Here is a 19,394-nt window from a genome sequence, read left to right as displayed (position 1 = left end):
TCGTATCGAAGCTCTTTGTAGGCTTGGGCCCCCCCTCACTCTCCGCAGCCGGGGTCTTACTGTTGTTCTGCTGGGCCATGGCCAGCTCATGGTTGCGCTGCTTCTCCCTGTCCTCAAATTCACGTTGGCTTTGTCTTTCCTCATATGCCCTCAGCTCCTTACGCTCCTCCATCTCCATCCGTTTGATCTCTCTCTCCAACTCCAGCCGCCTGAGTTCCACGGAGGCCGAGCGTCGCCGGGATGATCCCCTGCTGGCCGGGGGGGTCACGGTGCCCTCCGTAGCTGGGCTCCTCCTCCCCCTAGGCCTAGGGGTGGGGGGTCTCGAGGAGCCCTCATCCGCCGACTGGCCACTCCCAGCGGGTACAGACACTGGTGCCTGCGCTGCATCTGCCCGGCTGCTTCCCTCAGAGACAGGGACCGGTGCATTCCTGCGATCTCTCTCCTCCAGCCGGGCAATCAGCTGAGCCTTGGTGAGCTTCCCATGGCGCAGCCCCCCCTGCTTGCACAGCTCCACCAGCTCCCACTTGGGCTTCTGGGAATACATCTTCCTGCTGGCCACTCGCAGGCCGGGGTGCTCGCCGCTCCCCACGGGTTCCAGGGGGACCCCTCGTGTGCCAGTCTTTGAGGTCACCCCCTCTCTGCCAGGGTCGAGCTGCAGACTCCTCCGCCCCGGGATCGCTCGCTGTGATCCCCGGGGACCCTGTTACTGCAAAGTCCTGCTCTCTGGCCACACTCGCCCAGGAGTGAATCGCCCCTTCGTTTTCCTGCTCCCCAGTCACTTACTGCAGGAAGCGCCGTCCACGGGGTGCCGCCGATCCCACCGCTGCCACCAGTTGTCACGGAGTGTGGGGGACCCAGGGCCTTCACCCCCGTGCTCCCTACGATTCACCAGGACTCTCAGCCATCCAGTAAAGCAGAAGGTTTATTTAGACGACAGGAACACAGTCCAACACAGGTCTTGCAGGCACAGATAACCAGATCCCCCCGGTTCGGTCCATCTTGGGGGGCCTCACAGCCCCCCCCCCCGGGGATCAGAGCTCGGTCTCCCTGCTCCTCTCTCTTCTCCAGCCCACTTTCGTCTCCCCGTCCTCTCCGGCCCCTCCTCTCTCCTCCGCCTCCTTCCTTTGTCTCCCCTGGCCAGAGGTGTCACCTCCCCTCCCCCAGGCCAGGCTCCACTCACCCTTTGAATTCCTGCATCTCACCTAAACCTCTGGCTCTCCCCTCCCCCGCACAGGCAGTCTGTGCTTCCTACTTCTTCACACCCCCTGGCAGTGCCCCCACTCCCTCCGTCGGGCCGTAGGCTGCCGCCCTCGGGGACCCAGCTGGGGGGCGCCCCCTAACCCCTCTCCCTGCAGTCCACAGAGGACTGGGAGGCCAGCGTCAGCGTCAGTGCCCAGGCGTTGCCCACGAGCCCTCGCTGCGGGAACGTGCTGCCCTCGGAGCAGAGGTACAGGGAGAGCCTGCCACACACCGAGAGGTGAGAGCCGACGGGGGCTCCTGGCCAGATCCGCTCCCCCTGCCTGGGGACCCTCGGGCGGTGCCAGTGCCCTCGCTGCCAGGCTGCTCGGCCCAATGTCGCAATGCAGCACCTCACCCGCTGCTGCCCGGGCTAGGAGCCAGGCCGCCAAGGGGGCACACCCCCGGGATCGCAGCCATGCCCTGCGCAGCCGAGCCCAGCCCGTGCCAGCTGAGCCCCTGCCTGGCAAACTGTCCCACGCTGGGCTGGGCTCACCCCCCCACCGCCCCCGGGCCCTGTCCCAGGCTGGGCTGGGGTCACCCCCCCTCCCCGGGCCCTGTCCCACGCTGGGCTGAGCTCAGAGCCCCCCTGTGTCACAGCCCCCACTGTTTGCCCCATCGGCCCACCCACACAGCTCGCCCTCCTGCCCCCAGGTACGCCCTGCTGTCCCGGCCTTTCTGCTTTGAGCCCAGGAACCAGTACGAGGTCGCCATGCGGCTCCAGCGGGCAGGCGTGGCCCAGCGCCACCCGGCTGCCTTCATCCTCATCGACTCGGTAAGGGCAGGGGCCGGCGGGAGCTGCCCTCAGCAGCCTCCCCCTCCCCCCGTGGCTGCACAGGGAGGCGCCAGGTCCTGGCCCCGGAGCTCCCGCGTGGCCTCTCCGGGTGCCTCACAGCACCCACTTTGCCCTGGGCCAGGCATGGGCCGGCTGCCTCCTGCGCTGGGCAGGGAGATGCCAGGCCAGGCCTGAAGCCACGTCGCCTGGCTTCGCAGAGCAGGGAGTGTCCTTCCAGCAGCTGCTCAGTGCCCCACGGCGCTGCCAGCTGGAGCCATGGGCCAGGCCAGCTCTGGATGTGACAGGGAACCTGCTGGTGCCCTGGCTGAGCCGTAAGTCACTTTCCACCAGCGGCCACCTGTCACGGCTCTTTACGAAGCCGGTGGGCGATGCTGGCTCTGCCCCGGGCGATGCTGACTCTGCCCCGGGGGCCCGGGCGATGCCGGCTCTGCTCCCTACGGAGCCGGGCAGGACTCTGGGGGAGCCTCCGCTCTCGGAGCAGACGGTCCCCAGAGCAAGAAGCTCCCACAGCTTCCACCTTCCTGGGTCTGAGCTCGGAGCATCCAGCATCCCCTGCCCCACCGTGTGCTTCCCCCAGCGAGTCGCCCGGGCGGGGTCCTGGGGCAGCCAGAGGGTCCTGCCCCCCCACTCCGCAGGCAGACGGGACTCTCAGGCAGCCGGGGAAACAGCAGGTTTATCAGTCGACAGGATCACGGCGAAGGGCAGAGCTCGTTAGCACAGAAATCAGGGACTTTCAGCCAAGTCCATCTTGGGGGGAGGGGAGCCCAGAACCAGGGCTCTGCCCCTCCCCCTGCGCCCCAAGCCAGCCCAGACTGACTCCTTCCAGCTGCCTGGCCCCTGCCCAGCCCGTTGCTCCTCCTCCGGCCTTTGTCTCACTTCGCTTCCCCGGCCAAGAGTCACCTGGTCGCATCCCCCTCCTGGGTCTCAGGTTACGAAGGGGCGGCCATAGCATCCCTGCAGGCAGCTGGAGCAGCCCCCACAAGTCACACACGCTTAGTCCCACCACCCAGACATTGGTGCAATACACAGGGAAACTGAGGCACGCACAATTCATGCAAAACAGTAAGACTCACATACAACATAACAAGGGAAAATCTCCACTTTGTCACACCACCATATTAGCCATGGTGGCTCTTGGCATCTGCTGCCTGAAAGTACCACACTGCTCGCCCACTGGCAGGCGCCCACGGGTACCGTGCCACTCGCTTGGCAGGACCATGGTGTGCTGAGGTGGGGAGGGCCCCAGGGGCTGCTCCGGGACTGCTGGGTGCCCCTTCTGGCTCTCATTCCCCATAACCCCAAACACCAGCCCCACTGCACCCCTGCCTGGCCCTGCCCAGCCGACACCTTGTCCTACCAGGCCCATGTGCCCACAGCACAACCAGCCCCACTGCACTTGCCCATCCATTCAGTCCCTTCTGCACCTGGCCTGGCCATGCCCCCACCATGCCCTGTACCCCAACTCCGCAGTCAGACATAACTCTCAGCCAGCCAGCCAGTGCCCCCCTGCGCCCCAGTGCAGCCTGTCCAGTGCCCCCCTGTGCCCCCGTGCAGCCTGTCCAGTGCCCCCTGCGCCCCAGTGCAGCCTGTCCAGTGCCCCCCACTCCCCCAGTGCAGCCAGCCAGTGCCCCCCTGTGCCCCCGTGCAGCCTGTCCAGGGCCCCCTGCGCCCCAGTGCAGCCTGTCCAGTGCCCCCCACTCCCCCCGTGCAGCCAGCCAGTGCCCTCCAGTCCCCCAGTGCAGCCTGTCCAGTGCCACCCTGATCCCCCGTGCAGCCAGCCAGTGCCCCCCACTCCCCCAGTGCAGCCTGTCCAGTGCCCCCCTGTGCCCCCGTGCAGCCTGTCCAGTGCCCCTGTGCCCCCATGCAGCCTGTCCAGTGCCCCTGCGCCCAGTGCAGCCTGTCCAGTGCCCCCTGTGCCCCCGTGCAGCCTGTCCAGTGCCCCCGCGCCCCAGTGCAGCCTGTCCAGTGCCCCCTGTGCCCCGTGCAGCCTGTCCAGTGCCCCTGCGCCCCAGTGCAGCCTGTCCAGTGCCCCCCCCTCCCCCAGTGCAGCCAGCCAGTGCCCTCCACTCCCCCAGTGCAGCCTGTCCAGTGCCCCCGCCCCCAGTGCAGCCTGTCCAGTGCCCCCGCTCCCCAGTGCAGCCTGTCCAATGCCCCTGTGCCCCCGTGCAGCCTGTCCAGTGCCCCCGCTCCCCCGAGCAGCCTGTCCAGTGCCCCTGCGCCCCGTGCAGCCTGTCCAGTGCCCCCGCTCCCCAGTGCAGCCTGTCCAGTGCCCCTGCTCCCCAGTGCAGTCTGTCCAATGCCCCTGCCCCCCGTGCAGCCTGTCCAGTGCCCCACTCCCCCAGTGCAGCCTGTCCAGTGCCCCCACTCCCCCAGTGCAGCCTGTCCAGTGCCCCCCCGCTCCCCCAGTGCAGCCTGTCCAGTGCCCCCCCGCTCCCCCCGTGCAGCCGGTCCTGCTCCCTGCCCCCCACATTGCTGGCCTGGCCCAGCCTGCTGCCCCCCACCGCATGCCCTGCCCAGCCCGTGCCTCACAGGCTGGGCCCCACGTTTGCACTCATGCTTCTCCCTTCCCAGCTCGTTCTTCTGCCGCGAGTGCTGGAGCTGCCGGCTTTCCATGGCCACGACCCGGCAGCGGTGCAGCACCGCGAGGAGCTGGAGCGCGACCTGTGCCAGGAGGCGTTCCGCATGGCGACCATGCCAGCGCTGGCCGAGATGTGTGCCCGCCTGCTCTGCAGCATCTCGGCCCTGCTGCACGATGGGGCCCTGGGTGAGTGCTGCCCGGGGGAGAGCACTGGGTGAGTGCTGCCCGGGCGGGAGGGCACTGGGTGAGTGCTGCCCGGGCGGGAGGGGGCACTGGTGAGTGCTGCCCGGGGCACACTGGGTGAGTGCTGCCCGGGGAGAGGGGCACTGGGTGAGTGCTGCCTGGGGGCACTGGGTGAGTGCTGCCCGGGGAGAGGGGCACTGGGTGAGTGCTGGCTGGGGGAGGGGCACTGGGTGAGTGCTGCCTGGGGGCACTGGGAGAGTGTTGGTGGGGAGGGGCACTGGGTGAGTGCTGCCCGGGGGAGGGGGCACTGGGTGAGTGCTGGCCGGGGAGAGGGGCACTGGGTGAGTGCTGCCCGGGGGAAGGGCACTGGGTGAGTGCTGGCTGGGGGGGAGGGGCACTGGGTGAGTGCTGCCTGGGGGGGGCACTGGGAGAGTGTTGGTGGGGGGAGGGGCACTGGGCATAGGCATGGGAAGTAGGGATGCAGGGGATGCTGCAGGACCCCCAGGTTTTGCGCCCGCTGTCCTGGCAATTGGCCCCTGCTGCCCAGGGGCTCTGCTTCCAGCCCCATGGTCCCGACCACCGGCCCTGCATGAGGGATCCCGGCGGCCAGCCCCACACCAGGGCTCCACATCCACCCCTAGCTTTGGGCCCAGCTCTGCTGCCTTACCCTTGTCTGCGTCCCCCTCTCCCGGAGCCACGGCCCTGCTCCCGGCCCCAGGTTTAGAGGGCGGTGAGGGGCACAGACGGGGTAAGAGGGGTGCAGCTCAGCACCCCCACTCCAAAAACTGTTCCCGCACCACTGGCACTGGGTGGGCTCTGGTCGGAGGGGCGGGCTCCCTGGGCTGGGACTCTGGGGGGCAGCTCTTGCTGGTGGGTCGGAGTGGGGCAAATGGCAGCTAATGCTCCTCCATGAGCTCCTGAGTTCTAGTCTTGTGTGTGCCAAGGGGAGGCCCCACCCCGTGCCTCAGTTTCCCCATGAGCACCACTAATGCCCCTCCCTCCTCAGCCTGCCAGTGCGACCTCCAAGGCTCTACCAGCAGCGTGTGCCAGCCGGTGGGTGGGCAGTGCACGTGCAAACCCCACGTGATCGGCCGGCGCTGTGACCACTGTGCGCCAGGCACCTATGGCTTTGGGCCCTCCGGCTGCAGCCGTGAGTACCTGTGTGTGTGTCTGTCTGTCTGCCCTGGTGACTGCCATGGTGCTGCCCGCCCCAGGGACCTCTCCCCATTCACCCCACCGGGTGCTCCCCTGGGGGGATGTGCCAAAGGGCCGTGCCCCGAGCTGCCTGCGACTGCAGCCCTCCCCAAGGCCGGGCCCCGTTCTCTGCTGGGCTGGAGCTGCAGCTGCCTTGTGGGGCTGCCAACTTTCTAGCCAAACAAAACTGAGCAAACACCTTGCCCCGGCCGCCCCTTCTCTGAGGCCACCCCCGCTCACTATTCCCCCCCATTGCTCCCTCTCCCCCACCCTCCGTCACTTTCACTGGGCTGGGGCAGGGGGGTGGGGCCGGGGATGAGAGGTTTGGGGTGCAGGAGGGGGATGCGGGCAGGGGGGTGGGGCCGGGGATGAGAGGTTTGGGGTGCAGGAGGGGATGCGGGCAGGGGTGGGGCCGGGATGAGAGGTTTGGGGTGCAGGAGGGGATGCGGGCAGGGGTGGGGCCGGGATGAGAGGTTTGGGGTGCAGGAGGGGATGCAGGCAGGGGCAGGGGTGGGGCCGGGATGAGGTTTGGGGTGCAGGAGGGGATCCGGGCTGGGGCAGGGGTGGGGTCGGGGATGAGAGATTTGGGGTGCAGGAGGGGATGCGGGCAGGGGCAGGGGGTGGGGCTGGGGATGAGAGGTTTGGGGTGCAGGAGGGGATGCGGGCAGGGGCAGGGGTGGGGCCGGGATGAGAGGTTTGGGGTGCAGGAGGGGATCCGGGCTGGGGCAGGGGTGGGGGCCGGGATGAGAGGTTTGGGGTGCAGGAGGGGATGCAGGCAGGGGCAGGGGTGGGGCCGGGATGAGAGGTTTGGGGTGCAGGAGGGGATCCGGGCTGGGGCAGGGGTGGGCCGGGATGAGAGGTTTGGGGTGCAGGAGAGGGATCCGGGCTGGGGCAGGGGTGGGCGGGATGAGAGGTTTGGGGTGCAGGAGGGGATCCGGCAGGGGCAGGGGTGGGGCCGGGATGAGAGGTTTGGGGTGCAGGAGGGGATCCGGGCTGGGGCAGGGGTGGGGTGCGGGCATGGGGAGACAATAGGGACTCCAAGGCCCCAGAGGGATGTAGACTCCCCTACCTCTCCGCCCAGCTGTCCCAGCTGTCCGACCCGTCGCAGTGGAGGGTAGGAGATGGGGAAAGCCCACTGCCCAGGACAGGGTGCCACGGACTCACAGATCGGGCCCACTCGTGGCCCCGTGTGGTCCATGGGGGGTGCCCCTTTCAGTGCGACAGCCCTTCTCGGGGGTCCACTCTCTCTCGGGGTCAGGCCCCTCCACCTCCTGGAGCCGCACCTCTCTGAGCCTCAGCACGTCTGTCTCTGCCGTGCCCCCCCCCCCAGGGAGTCTACGCGCTCTGGGCCCCCGGGGCCTCCTCACCCCCGAAGGGGACGATGCCCCCTGTTCTCTAGCCCCCAGTGACTCTCAGCCAGCGTAACACAGGAGGGTTTAGTGAGCGTTGAACCCAGCACAGGAAACACTCAGGGCCTCAGGCCTGGCCTCCCTCAGCCCAGCACATCCCAGTCCCCCTGCAGCCAGGGGGGCTCTGCCTGCTCCCCCTCTCCAGCCCAGAGCCCCCCTGCCCCCAGCTGGGCTCCGATATCCCCGGCCCCAGGCCCCCTCTGTCCATTGGCTTCTCTCCAGGGACACAGGGTCACGGAGTGTGGGGGATTCAGGCCCTGCACCCCCGGGCTCCCTGCTGATTCACCAGGACTCTCAGCCAGCCAGTAAAGCAGAAGGTTTATTTAGACGACAGGAACACAGTCCAGCACAGGTCTTGCAGGCACAGATAACCGGATCCCCCCGGTTAGGTCCATTTTGGGGCCTCACAGCCCCCCCCCGGGGATCAGAGCCCGGTCTCCCTGCTTCCCCTCTCTTCTCCAGCCAACTCCAGTCTGCCCAACCCCCTCCGGCCCCTCCCCTCTGCTCAGCTTCTTTCCCGGGCCAGGAGGTCACCTGACCCCTTTGTCTCCAACACCTTTAGATGCACCTTTGCAGGGAGGGGCCCGGCCATCAGTTGCTAGGAGACAGAGTGTCAGGCATTTGCTGCATGGCCTTTTGCTGCTAGATACTTAGGAACTGTACCCAGCCCCCAGTGCGAACAGTCCCACTTCGTCACACCTGGGCCTCCTCTCCCCTCTTCTGTCCTCTGGCCCCTCTGGCTGGAGCCGGCTGGTCAGGTCACCGGGGTCCTCTCCCTGCAGCCCATTGTCCCCCACTGGCCAGTACCAGCTGAGCTGGGTCTCCGGGTCACCAGGTCACCAGTCACTGGGGTCTCCATCCTCCAGGCCGTGGGCCGGGGTCCCAAGTTCCCTCTCTGGTCCTGTGCACCAACAACTCCCTCTCCCCTCCCCTCGTTAAACCCGTAACACCCGGGGACACTGAGTCCCACCCCCTTGGCATGCAAAGGAAAACCAAGGAAAACACAAGCAAATCCCCCACTTCATCCCACAGTGACTGTCGCAGACCCACAGGATCTGGGCTACACCCCCACCTTTGGAGGTCTCTAGGAGGAACCCCTGTGGTGTATCAGAGCCTTTCGGGGTCTTGCTCTTCCTCCAGGGAAACTGAGGCAGACAAAGGATTCATAAAAATATTGTAAACATCCCCACTTTGTCACAGTAACGCTCCAAGCATCGGGCCCGGTGGTGCTCTGGGCATGCTTGCTGTCCGTCTGTCTGCCCAGCTGGGTGACGCCCCACCCGCCTGTCCCACAGGCTGTGCCTGCTCCCCCGAGGGCTCGGTCTCCAAGCTCTGCGACCCCGTGAGTGGGCAGTGCCGATGCCAGCATGGTGCCATGGGGCGCCAGTGTGACCAGTGCTTGCCGGGCCAGTGGGGCTTTCCGGCCTGCCGGCCCTGCCAGTGCAACGGGCACTCGGAGGAGTGCGACGCCCACACTGGGGCCTGCCAGCAGTGCCGTGACACCACCACGGGGCGCCACTGTGAGAGGTGGGTGTGTGGGCCCATGGGGCGGGGCACAGCTGTTGAGGGATGGGTGGTGAAGACGCAATGGGGGACAGCCAGAGTGTGGGGGAGGGAGGGCTGGCCGTGGGGACGAGGATCAGCGGTGGGGGCCCTGGCCATCGATATGGGGGGCGGCGGGGGTTGGCCAGGGGATAGTGGAGGGGCTGGCCAGGGGATGGGGTTGGCCGTGGGAATGGGGGCAGCAGTGGGGACTGGCTGGGGGCTGGCGGTGGGGACAGGGGCAGAGGCGGGGCCTGGCCAGAGGTCGGCAGCGATGGGGTTAGCCATGGGAATGTGGGGCAGCGGTGGGGACTGGCTGGGGGCTGGCGGTGGGGACGGCGGGCAGAGGCGGGGCCTGGCCAGAGGTCGGCAGCGATGGGGTTAGCCATGGGAATGGGGGCAGCGGTGGGGACTGGCTGGGGGTGTTGGCGGGGGCTGGGGTCAGCGGGGGCTGGTGGTGGGAATGAGGGCAGCGGTGGGGACTGGCGGGGGCTGGCGGTGGGGACGGGGGGCAGACGCGGGGGCCTGGCCAGAGGTCGGCAGCGATGGGGGGTTAGCCATGGGAATGGGGGGCAGCGGTGGGGGACTGGCTGGGGGGGTGTTGGCGGGGGCTGGGGTCAGCGGGGCTGGCAGTGGGAATGGGGGCAGCGGTGGGGACTGGCTGGGGGTGTTGGCGGGGGCTGGGGTCAGCGGGGGCTGGCGGTGGGAATGGGGGGCACAGGCGGGGGGGTCGCTAGGTGGTTTCTCTCTCTCTGTGCTGTGGGCAGGTGCTTGGAGGGTTACTATGGCGACCCGGTGCTGGGCTCCGGGCAGCAGTGCCGGCCCTGCCCCTGCCCTGGGTACCCTGGGACTCGACATTACCATGGCAACTCCTGCCACGCCGACAAGGAGACCAATCAAATCGTCTGTGTGTGTGCACCAGGCTATACAGGTGAGCGGGGGTAAGGGGGGGCCGCACGGGGAGCAGGGGGCAGCCCCCTCAGCCAGGGTGTGGGGCCGGCGGCAGCGGGGGCCAGAGCCGGGGGGGCCCTCGGCTCCGCAAGGGCCTTTCCCGTCTGTCCCCTGAGATGCTGCTCAGCCTCTGCAGAGCCCCCGGGCACCCCCCGGCCGGGCGGCTGCCGGCAGAGCACTCAGGACACAGCCCCTGCGCTGGAGCCGCGGGGGGAGAAGGGAGCCGGCCTGCGCTGCACCCACAACTCTGGGGAGGGGAAAGAGAAGGGCCTGGCTCCCTCCAACTGCTCTCTGGGCCCAGCCCAGGGCTCCAGGGCCTCCCCCAGCTCCCAGGGGCTGCAGGCACAGAGAGCCTCCCACCACGGCCTGCCCCACTGGAATTGCAGTGTCTGCTGCTGGCACTACCCCAGCTGCGGGCTGGGCGCTGTGCCAGCCTGTCACGGCAGGTGGGGCGGGCTCCCGCTGGGCAGCAGGGAGGGCGGGGTGGGGCGGGGCTCCCGCTGGGCAGCAGGGAGGGCGGGGTGGGCGGGGCTCCCGCTGGGCAGCAGGGAGGGCGGGGTGGGGCGGGGCTCGCTGGGCAGCAGGGAGGCGGGGTGGGCGGGGCTCCCGCTGGGCAGCAGGGAGGGCGGGGGTGGGGCGGGGGCTCCAGCTGGGCCGCAGGGAGGGCGGGGGTGGGGCGGGGGCTCCCGCTGGGCGGCAGGGAGGGCGGGGGTGGGGCGGGGGGTCCCGCTGGGCGGCAGGGAGGGCGGGGGTGGGCGGGGTCCCGCTGGGCGGCAGGGAGGGCGGGGTGGGCGTGGGGTCCTGCTGGGCGGCAGGGAGGGCGGGGTGGGCGTGGGGTCCTGCTGGGCGGCAGGGAGGGCGGTGGGCGGGGGGGCTCCTGCTGGGCGGCAGGGAGGGCGGGGGTGGGGCAGGGAGTTCAGGGTTTACCCTTTTCCTTTAGAAAACCAAACCCAGCCTCCCGCCCCCGCCGCGCTCAGCCCCAGCCCCTCCCCGTGGGGTGTCGGGGATGCAGCGGGAAGGGCTGGCGACGTGGGGCAGATCGGCTCCGTAGCTGCCCCTAGCCCCATGCGGTGCCACGGCGGGACAGGGCTCCGTGCTGGCCATGGGGACTGGGCAGCCGTCCCAGGGACGTGTGCATTGCGCCAGGCCCGCAGGGCTCCGGGCGCGTTCCTGGTCCCTGAGGCTGGGCTGGGCTGCACGCTCCCCGCGGGCCGGGGCTGGGGCGTTTCTCCGGGGATCACCCAGCAGCCCATGAGTGTCTCCTGCTGTCGCTGCCAGGCCCGCGCTGCGACCGCTGCTCCCCCGGCTACTTCGGGGCCCCACAGCAGGAGGGCGGGGGCTGCCGGCCCTGCCAGTGCAACAACAACATCGACCCCAGCGACCCCTTGGCCTGCCACCCCCACAGCGGGCAGTGCCTGCGCTGCCTGCACCACACGGCTGGGCCCCGCTGCGCGCACTGCCAGCCCGGCTACCACGGCAACGCCCTGCAACGCAGCTGCCGACGTGAGCGGGGCGGGCAGGGGCGCGGCCTGGCACTGGGGGAGTGGGGCTGGGGGAGTGGGGCAGGGCCTGGCACTGGGGCTGGGGAGTGGGGTGGCCTGGCACTGGGGAGTGGGGCTGGGGAGTGGGGTGGCCTGGCACTGGGGAGTGGGGCTGGGGAGTCGGGGCACATCCTGGCAGTTGGGTAGTGGGGCTGGGGCTGGGCCTGGCACTGTGGGATGGGGAGTGGGGTGGCCTGGCACTGGGGAGTGGGGCTGGGGATGAGGCGGGCCTGCGACTGGGAGTGGGGCTGGGGAGTCGGGGCACATCCTGGCAGTTGGGTAGTGGGGCTGGGGGAGTGGGGGGGTGGCCTGGCACTGGGGGAGTGGGGATGGGGGATGGGGGCTGGGCCTGGCACTGTGGGGTGGGGCTGTGGGGAGGGGCAGGGCTGGGTCTGGCATCACATTACAGGGAACGGGCTGGGGTGCCAGCGCCTGGTGTCCCAGGCCCTGGCACTGCGAAGGCCTGTGGGGAGAGGACCCAGCTTGACCCTGTTCCTGAGTGTGGGAGATGGAGGTGCCCGGGGGCAGCAGGGCAGTGCCCTAGGGTTGTGGGTATCTGTGGGGAGACGGGGGGGCTGAACCCTGCCCCCCCGCTCCTCCAGTCCTTCTGTTGCTGTTCCCAGGCTGCACCTGTAACCAGCTGGGCACGTTGCCCGCTCACTGCGCCTCTGGCACCTGCTCCTGCGACCGGCTCACGGGCAGCTGCCCCTGCCGCAGCCACGTGGTGGGCAGGAACTGTGACCAGTGCGCCCCTGGCTTCTGGAGCTTTGGTGGGGAGCAGGGCTGCGAGCCCTGCAGCTGCCACCCGGCCCACTCCCTGCAGCAGAGCTGCAACATGGTGAGTGCCCCGTGCCAGGGAGCAGGGGCTGGGTGCTGCCCGGCGTCCGGCAGGGCCTGGTGCTCGGCCCCGGGTAGGCGAGCTGGGCACTGCATGCACATTGGGTTGTGCACAGCCCAGGGAGGCCTGCATCTGGGGGTGCCCGGGCTCCCTCTGCTCCACCTCAGTGTCTGCTTTGCCCCCCAGTTCACAGGGCAGTGCCCGTGCCGGCCGGGCTTCGGGGGCCGCACCTGCGCCGACTGCCAGGAGAACCACTGGGGCGAGCCAGAGCGGGAGTGCTGGGGTGAGTGTGAGCGGGGGGGAGAGGGGGGGTCTGTGAGCAGAGACCTGGAGTGCAAATCCGGGGCGGGGGGAAAGTCTGGAGTGGAGTGTGGAGTGGTGAGCTGGAGGGGAGTGGGGGGAGCAAGCCAGGAGTGGGGTGTCACAGACTCACAGATCGGGCCCACTCGTGGCCCCGTGTGGTCCGTGGGGGGTGCCCCTTTCAGGGCGACAGCCCTTCTCGGGGGGCTGCTCTCTTTCGGGGTCAGGCCCCTCCTCCTGGAGCCGCACCTCTCTGAGCCTCAGCACGTCTGTCTGTGCCGTGGGCCCCTCAGGGAGTCCCCTTGCTCTGGACCCCCGGGGCCTCCTCACCCCCGAAGGGGTTGATGCCCCCTATTCTCTAGCGCCCAGTGACTCTCAGCCAACGTGTAACACAGGAGGGTTTAGTGAGCGTTGAACCCAGCACAGGAAACACTCAGGGCCTCAGGCCTGGCCTCCCTCAGCCCAGCACATCCCAGTCCCCCTGCAGCCAGGTGGGCTCTGCCTGCTCCCCCTCTCCAGCCCCGAGCCCCCCTGCCCCCAGCTGGGCTCCGATATCCCCGGCCCCAGGCCCCCTCTGTCCATTGGCTTCTCTCCAGGGAAACAGGGTCGTAAACAGGCAGACCTGGGTCTCCTCTGCTCTCAGCCCCCCGCTGGCCCCTCTGGCTGGAACCGGCTGGTCAGGTCACCGGGGTCCTCTCCCTGCAGCCCATTGTCCCCCACTGGCCAGAACCGGCTGAGCTGGGTCTCCGGGTCACCAGGTCACCAGTCGCTGGGGTCTCCATCCTCCAGGCCGTGGGCCGGGGTCCCAAGTTCCCTCTCTGGTCCTGTGCACCAACAACTCCCTCTCCCCTCCCCTCGTTAAACCCGTAACACCCGGGGACACTGAGTCCCACCCCCCCTGCATGCAACCCCCTGGAAAACACAGAAACCCCAAGAAACGCCCCCTACTTCGTCACAGCAGGCACAGGGGATGGGAGGAGAGCTGGGATGGGGACAGGGGCTAGACCAAGAAGGGGTAGGGGGAAAGCCTGGAGGGGAGATGGGGGTGAGTTGGAAGGGGATGGGAGTGAGCCCGGGGGGATGGAGGTGAGCCGGAGGGGGATGGGGGCGAGTTGGAGCAGGATGGGGTGAGCCTGGGGGATGAGAGGTGAGCCAGAGGGGGTAGGAGGTGAACGTGGGGGCGAGCCCGGGGCTGGGGGCGAGTTGGAAGGGTATGGGGTGAGCCCGGGAGAGGGGCGAGCCCGGTGGTGTGGGGGCAAGTTGGACGGGGATGAGGGGTGAGCCGAGAGCAGTGGGGGTGAGCTTGGGGGCGAGCCGAGGGGGTGGGGGTGAGCCAGAGGGGTGGGAGGTGAACGTGGGCGGGGCGAGCCCGGGGCTGGGGCGAGTTGGAAGGGGTTGGGGTGAGCCCGGGGGGATGAGGGGCGAGCCGGAGAGGAGTGGGGGGTGAGCTTGGGGGGGGCGAGCCGAGGGGGGTGGGGGTGAGCCAGAGGGGGGTGGGAGGCAAGCCCGGAGGGTGGGGGTGAGCCGGAGAGGGGTGGGGAGCGAACCATGGGGGTCCCCCACACTGGGCAGGCTGCTTTACTCAGCCCTTGCCGAGCCCCCTGCCCCCCAGAGAAAGGCGTGGGGCTTCGCTGCATTGTGGGAGCTGTGCGGGGGGCGCGGCTGGGGAGGGGTCAGCAGCGGGCGTGCCAGGCTGTGTGCAGACTCTGGCAGGCGGCTGGGCTGTGACGTGCCCCCTTTGCTCCGGCAGCCTGTGCGTGTGACCCGGCCGGGGCGGAGAGCCTGCAGTGTGAGCGTCTCAGCGGGCACTGTGCCTGCCAGCCCGGCTTCACCGGGCAGCGCTGCGACCGCTGCCTCCGCGGCTTCCAGGACAACTTCCCCCGCTGCGACCGCTGCCCGCCCTGCTTCGCCCAGTGGGACCTGGCCCTGGCCCGGCTGCACGACCGGCTGCGCCAGCTGCAGGAGCAGGCGCGGGCGCTGCAGGAGGGAGGCCCTGGGCCCGAGCTCAGCAACAGCCGCCTGCAGGACCTGGAAAGCAAGCTGAGGCGCACGGAGCAGCTGGTCGGGGACGGCAGCAGCCAGGGCGCCCCCATCCTGCGCCACCTGGGCCGCCGGCTGGACGACACCAGGCAAGGGGGCAGCACCGGCGGGGAGGGGCTGGGTGATGGACCCCTCACCCTGAGCACCCGGCGAGACCGGCCCGGTCCTCCCCTCCAGCTGGGCTGGGGGCAGATGCCCATGTTGCTGCCCCAGCTGGCATGGCTGGTCCCTCGCGAGCAGGCCCAGCAGAGGCCAAGGAGACGGAGGCCCTGTGTGGGTGCAGGGCTGAGCCCCACTGGCAAGGCTGGCCAGCCCTGCGGACGTCCATCTCCTGCGCCCATGCGCCCGCCGGTGTGCTGGGGAGAAGGGCCTGGTCGCTGGGCCTGGGCCCTGGGACAGGGTGGGGGGCAGGTCCCGCCCTGTGCCCACTCCGAGCTGTGCCCGTAGGGAGGACATGGACGAGGTCTGGAAGCAGCTGCAGGCTGCGGAGGGGCGCCTGGACGGGCTGGCTGGGGCGGACGCGGAGCAGAGAGGCCGCCTGGCCAACCTGAGCAGGGAGCTGCAGGAGCTGAACCGCACCCTCTCCCGCCAGCAGGAGCAGCTGGCAGACTGGAAAGAGGCCAGCTTTTGGGGTAAGGGGGCAGAGTCCCCACGAGAGCCCCTCCCTAACTGCCCAGCCCCCACGTGGGGCAGCCACGTCTCCCTGGCCGCACGGCCCGGCCTGATGCCCTGCTCCTGTGCCCTGGCAGAGTCCTACTGGAGCATCCAGGCCTACTCTGAGATCTCTGCGCAGGCGGCGCAGCGGGCCAGTGCCTCGGTGCAGGGGCCAGCCAGCCCAGTGGGCCAGGCCCAGCGCACACGGCAGGCCGCGGAGGAGCTGCTGCACGACACTGGCGGCGCCTTCCGCAGGACCCTGTCAGCACAGAGGAGTTCGCTGCGGGAGGCCCAGAAACGGGCGGCTGCGCTCAGCGTCTCCAGGCTCAACGAGAGGGTGAGCAGGGTGGGGCGGGGCTGGGAGAGTCCGGATGGGCAGGGCCGGGAGTAGGGTCACCAGATGTCCCGATATTTAACTCCTCGTCCTGCGTCCCGACCGATGAATGATCAGGACGCCCTTAGTCCCGATATTGAAAGGTTGCCAGGCGTCCAGTTGGTGCGGGGCCAGCAGGCTCCCTACCCAGCTCTGTGCAGCTCCCCAGAAGTGGTGACATGTCCCTGCTGCTCCTAGGTGCAGGGACAGCCAGGGGGTCCACACGCCGCCCCCAAGCGCTGGCTCCACAGCGCCCATTGCCCAGGAAGCACGGCCAATGGGAGCTGCAGGGGTGGTGCCTGTGGGCGAGGCAGTGTGCAGAGCCTCCTGGCTGTGCCTCCGCCTAGGAGCCAGAGGGAGATATCACCACTTCCAGGGAGCTGCCTGAGGTAAGCTCCACCGGGCCTGCACCCTGCACCCCAACCCTGAGCCCCCTCCTGCATCCAAACTCCCTCCTGGAGTCAGCACCCTGAACCCCCTCCTGCGCCCCAACCCCCTGCCCCAGCCCTGAGACTCCCCCTTGCAGCAGGGGCCAGAGCCAGGGCAGTGCACCCCCGACCCGCAGCTTCCTAGGGCTGTGCACCCCTCGCCCCCATGAGTCACGACCCCAGGTGGGGGCGGGTCTCTGGATGGGGGTCGGGCTGGGCCCCTGGGGAGTAGAGGCCGGGGGGGGGCAGGTCTCTGGATGGGGATCAGGCTGGGCCCCTGGGGAGGAGAGGCCGGGGGGCGGCAGGTCTCTGGATGGGGGTCGGGCTGGGCCCCTGGGGAGGAGAGGCCGGGTGGGGGCAGGTCTCTGGATGGGGGTCGGGCTGGTGCCCTGGGGAGGAGAGGCCGGATGGGGCGGGTCTCTGGATGGGGATCAGGCTGGGCCCCTGGGGAGGAGAGGCCGGGTGGGGCGGGTCTCTGGATGGGGTCGGGCTGGTGCCCTGGGGAGAGAGGCCGGATGGGGCGGGTCTCTGGATGGGGATCAGGCTGGGCCCCTGGGGAGGAGAGGCCGGGGCGGGTCTCTGGATGGGGATCAGGCTGGGCCCCTGGGGAGAGAGGCCGGGGGCAGGTCTCTGGTTGGGGTTCTGGCTGGGCCCCGGGGGAGGAGAGGCCGGGTGGGGGCGGGTCTCTGGAGGGGGGTCGGGCGGGGCCCCTGGGGAGGTGGGGCGGGTCTCTGGATGGGGTCGGGCTGGGCCCTGGGGAGGTGGGGCGGGTCTCTGGATGGGGTCGGGCTGGGGCCCTGGGAGGAGAGGCCGGGTGGGGCGGGTCTCTGAATGGGGTCGGGCTGGGCCCCTGGGAGAGGAGGCCGGGGCAGGTCTCTGGATGGGGATCAGGCTGGGCCCCTGGGGAGGAGAGGCCGGGGGGAGCGGGTCTGTGGATGGGGTCGGGCTGGGCCCTGGGAGGAGAGGCCGGGGGGGCAGGTCTCTGGATGGGGATCCGGCTGGGCCCCTGGGGAGGAGAGGCCGGGGGCAGGTCTCTGGATGGGGTCGGGCTGGGCCCCTGGGAGGAGAGGCCGGGTGGGGCAGGTCTCTGGATGGGGATCAGGCTGGGCCCCTGGGGAGGAGAGGCCGGGGGGGGCGGGTCTCTGGATGGGGGTAGGGCTGGGCCCCTGGGGAGGAGAGGCCGGGGGGGCGGGGCTCTGGGTGGGGATCAGGCTGTGCCCCGGGGGAGGCGAGGCCGGGGCGGGTCTCTGGATGGGGATCAGGCTGGGCCCCTGGGGAGGAGAGGCCGGGGGGGCAGGTCTCTGGATGGGGATCAGGCTGGGCCCCTGGGGAGGAGAGGCCGGGTGGGGCAGGTCTCTGGATGGGGATCAGGCTGGGCCCTGGGAGGAGAGGCCGGGGGCAGGTCTCTGGATGGGGATCAGGCTGGGCCCTGGGGAGGAGAGGCCGGGTGGGGCGGGTCTCTGGATGGGGTCGGGCTGGGCCCTGGGGAGGTGGGGCGGGTCTCTGGATGAGGGTCGGGCTGGGCCCCTGAGGAGGTGGGGCGGGTCTCTGGATGGGGTCGGGCTGGGGCCCTGGGGAGGAGAGGCCGGATGGGGCGGGTCTCTGGATGGGGATCAGGCTGGGCCCCTGGGGAGGAGAGGCCGGGGGTCTCTGGATGGGGATCAGGCTGGGCCCTGGGAGGAGAGGCCGGGGGCAGGTCTCTGGATGGGGATCAGGCTGGGCCTGGGGAGGAGAGGCCGGGGAGCGGGTCTCTGGATGGGGTCGGGCTGGGCCCTGGGGAGGAGAGGCCGGGGCGGGTCTCTGGATGGGGTCGGGCTGGGCCCCTGGGGAGGAGAGGCTGGGGCGGGTCTCTGGATGGGGATCGGGCTGGGGCCCTGGGAGGAGAGGCCGGGGCGGGTCTCTGGATGGGGTCGGGCTGGGGCCCTGGGAGGAGAGGCCGGGGCGGGTCTCTGGATGGGGTCGGGCTGGGGCCCTGGGGAGGAGAGGCCGGGGGGCGGTCTCTGGATGGGGTCGGGCTGGGCCTGGGGAGGAGAGGCCGGGGTGGGGCGGGTCTCTGGATGGGGATCGGGCTGGGGCCCTGGGAGGAGAGGCCGGGGCGGGTCTCTGGATGGGGTCGGGCTGGGGCCCTGGGGAGGAGAGGCCGGGGCGGGTCTCTGGATGGGGTCGGGCTGGGGCCCTGGGAGGAGAGGCCGGGGGCGGGTCTCTGGATGGGGTCGGGCTGGGCCCTGGGAGGAGAGGCCGGGGTGGGGCGGGTCTCTGGATGGGGATCGGGCTGGGGCCCTGGGAGGAGAGGCCGGGTGGGGCGGGTCTCTGGATGGGGTCGGGCTGGGCCCCTGGGGAGGAGAGGCCGGGGGTGTCTCTGGATGGGGATCAGGCTGGGCCCCTGGGAGGAGAGGCCGGAGGGGAAGGTCTCTGGATGGGGTCGGGCTGGGCCCCTGGGGAGGAGAGGCCGGGGCGGGGGCGGGTCTCTGGATGGGGATCAGGCTGGGCCCTGGGAGGAGAGGCCGGGGCGGGAAGGTCTCTGGATGGGGTCGGGCTGGGCCCCTGGGGAGAGAGGCCGGGGCGGGTCTCTGGATGGGGATCAGGCTGGGCCCCTGGGAGGAGAGGCCGGGCGGGAAGGTCTCTGGATGGGGTCGGGCTGGGGCCCTGGGGAGGAGAGGCCGGGGCGGGTCTCTGGATGGGGTCGGGCTGGGCCCCTGGGAGGTGGGGCGGGTCTCTGGATGGGGTCGGGCTGGGGCCCTGGGGAGGAGAGGCCGGGGGCAGGTCTCTGGATGGGGTCGGGCTGGGCCCCTGGGAGGAGAGGCCGGGGGCGGGCAGAGCAGGAGGGCCGGGGCCTGCTGGGAGGAGTGGGTGACCCGGCTGGGCTAACCGGGAGGGGAGGCGGAGCAGACCAGGACACACGGGCTGGGAAAGCCCCACAGGGAGCGGGAGCTGAAATCTGCCCGCCCGTGGCCAAGGCCTGATGCTTCGAAGGGGCAGCTCTAGGCTCCCCGCTCAGGACCCGGGGGGCCTTGGCCACGCTGCCCAGCTCGGTCCAGAGCCGTGGGGTCTCTCGCCAGCAGCCTGGGCAGCTTTTCCTCTCCTGGGCTGGCAGGGCAGCTCCGCTCTCGCTGGCCTGGTCTTTGCCTCTCCTTGGCTTGGCCCCTGGCGCTGTCCCTTTGCACCCGGTTTGTCACCAAGCAGCTTTCTTCACTCGGGGCCTTCACCTGGGCACTGGGCCCCTTCGACCTGTATTGCCTCACTAGACGCTCAGTCTCTGGGCATGGGCTTGAGGTGGGGGGGGTCTCGCTTCCCCTTTGCAGGGTCTGGTTTAAGCTAAAACTGCCTTTGG

The 19,394-nt window shown here is 70.1% G+C and overlaps 1 protein-coding gene across 1 annotated transcript in view; it reads left to right on the top strand.

The window, feature by feature from the left end:
- Window positions 1-19,394, top strand: part of LOC120394854 (laminin subunit beta-2-like) — a 57,422-nt gene that overhangs the window by 30,379 nt on the left and 7,649 nt on the right. Inside the window, 12 exon segments of the mRNA XM_039519018.1 lie at window positions 1,356-1,477; window positions 1,891-2,011; window positions 4,604-4,796; window positions 5,800-5,943; window positions 8,692-8,923; window positions 9,706-9,869; window positions 11,168-11,392; window positions 12,054-12,268; window positions 12,455-12,551; window positions 14,319-14,697; window positions 15,056-15,240; window positions 15,358-15,599. Of these exon segments, the coding sequence (XP_039374952.1) occupies window positions 1,356-1,477; window positions 1,891-2,011; window positions 4,604-4,796; window positions 5,800-5,943; window positions 8,692-8,923; window positions 9,706-9,869; window positions 11,168-11,392; window positions 12,054-12,268; window positions 12,455-12,551; window positions 14,319-14,697; window positions 15,056-15,240; window positions 15,358-15,599 (2,319 nt within the window).

This window comes from Mauremys reevesii, unplaced genomic scaffold (genome assembly GCF_016161935.1).
Source record: "Mauremys reevesii isolate NIE-2019 unplaced genomic scaffold, ASM1616193v1 Contig80, whole genome shotgun sequence".
Classification (NCBI taxonomy): Eukaryota; Metazoa; Chordata; order Testudines; family Geoemydidae; genus Mauremys; species Mauremys reevesii.
Note: the sequence above shows the minus strand (reverse complement) of the source record. Positions and strands in the feature narration are given on the sequence as shown.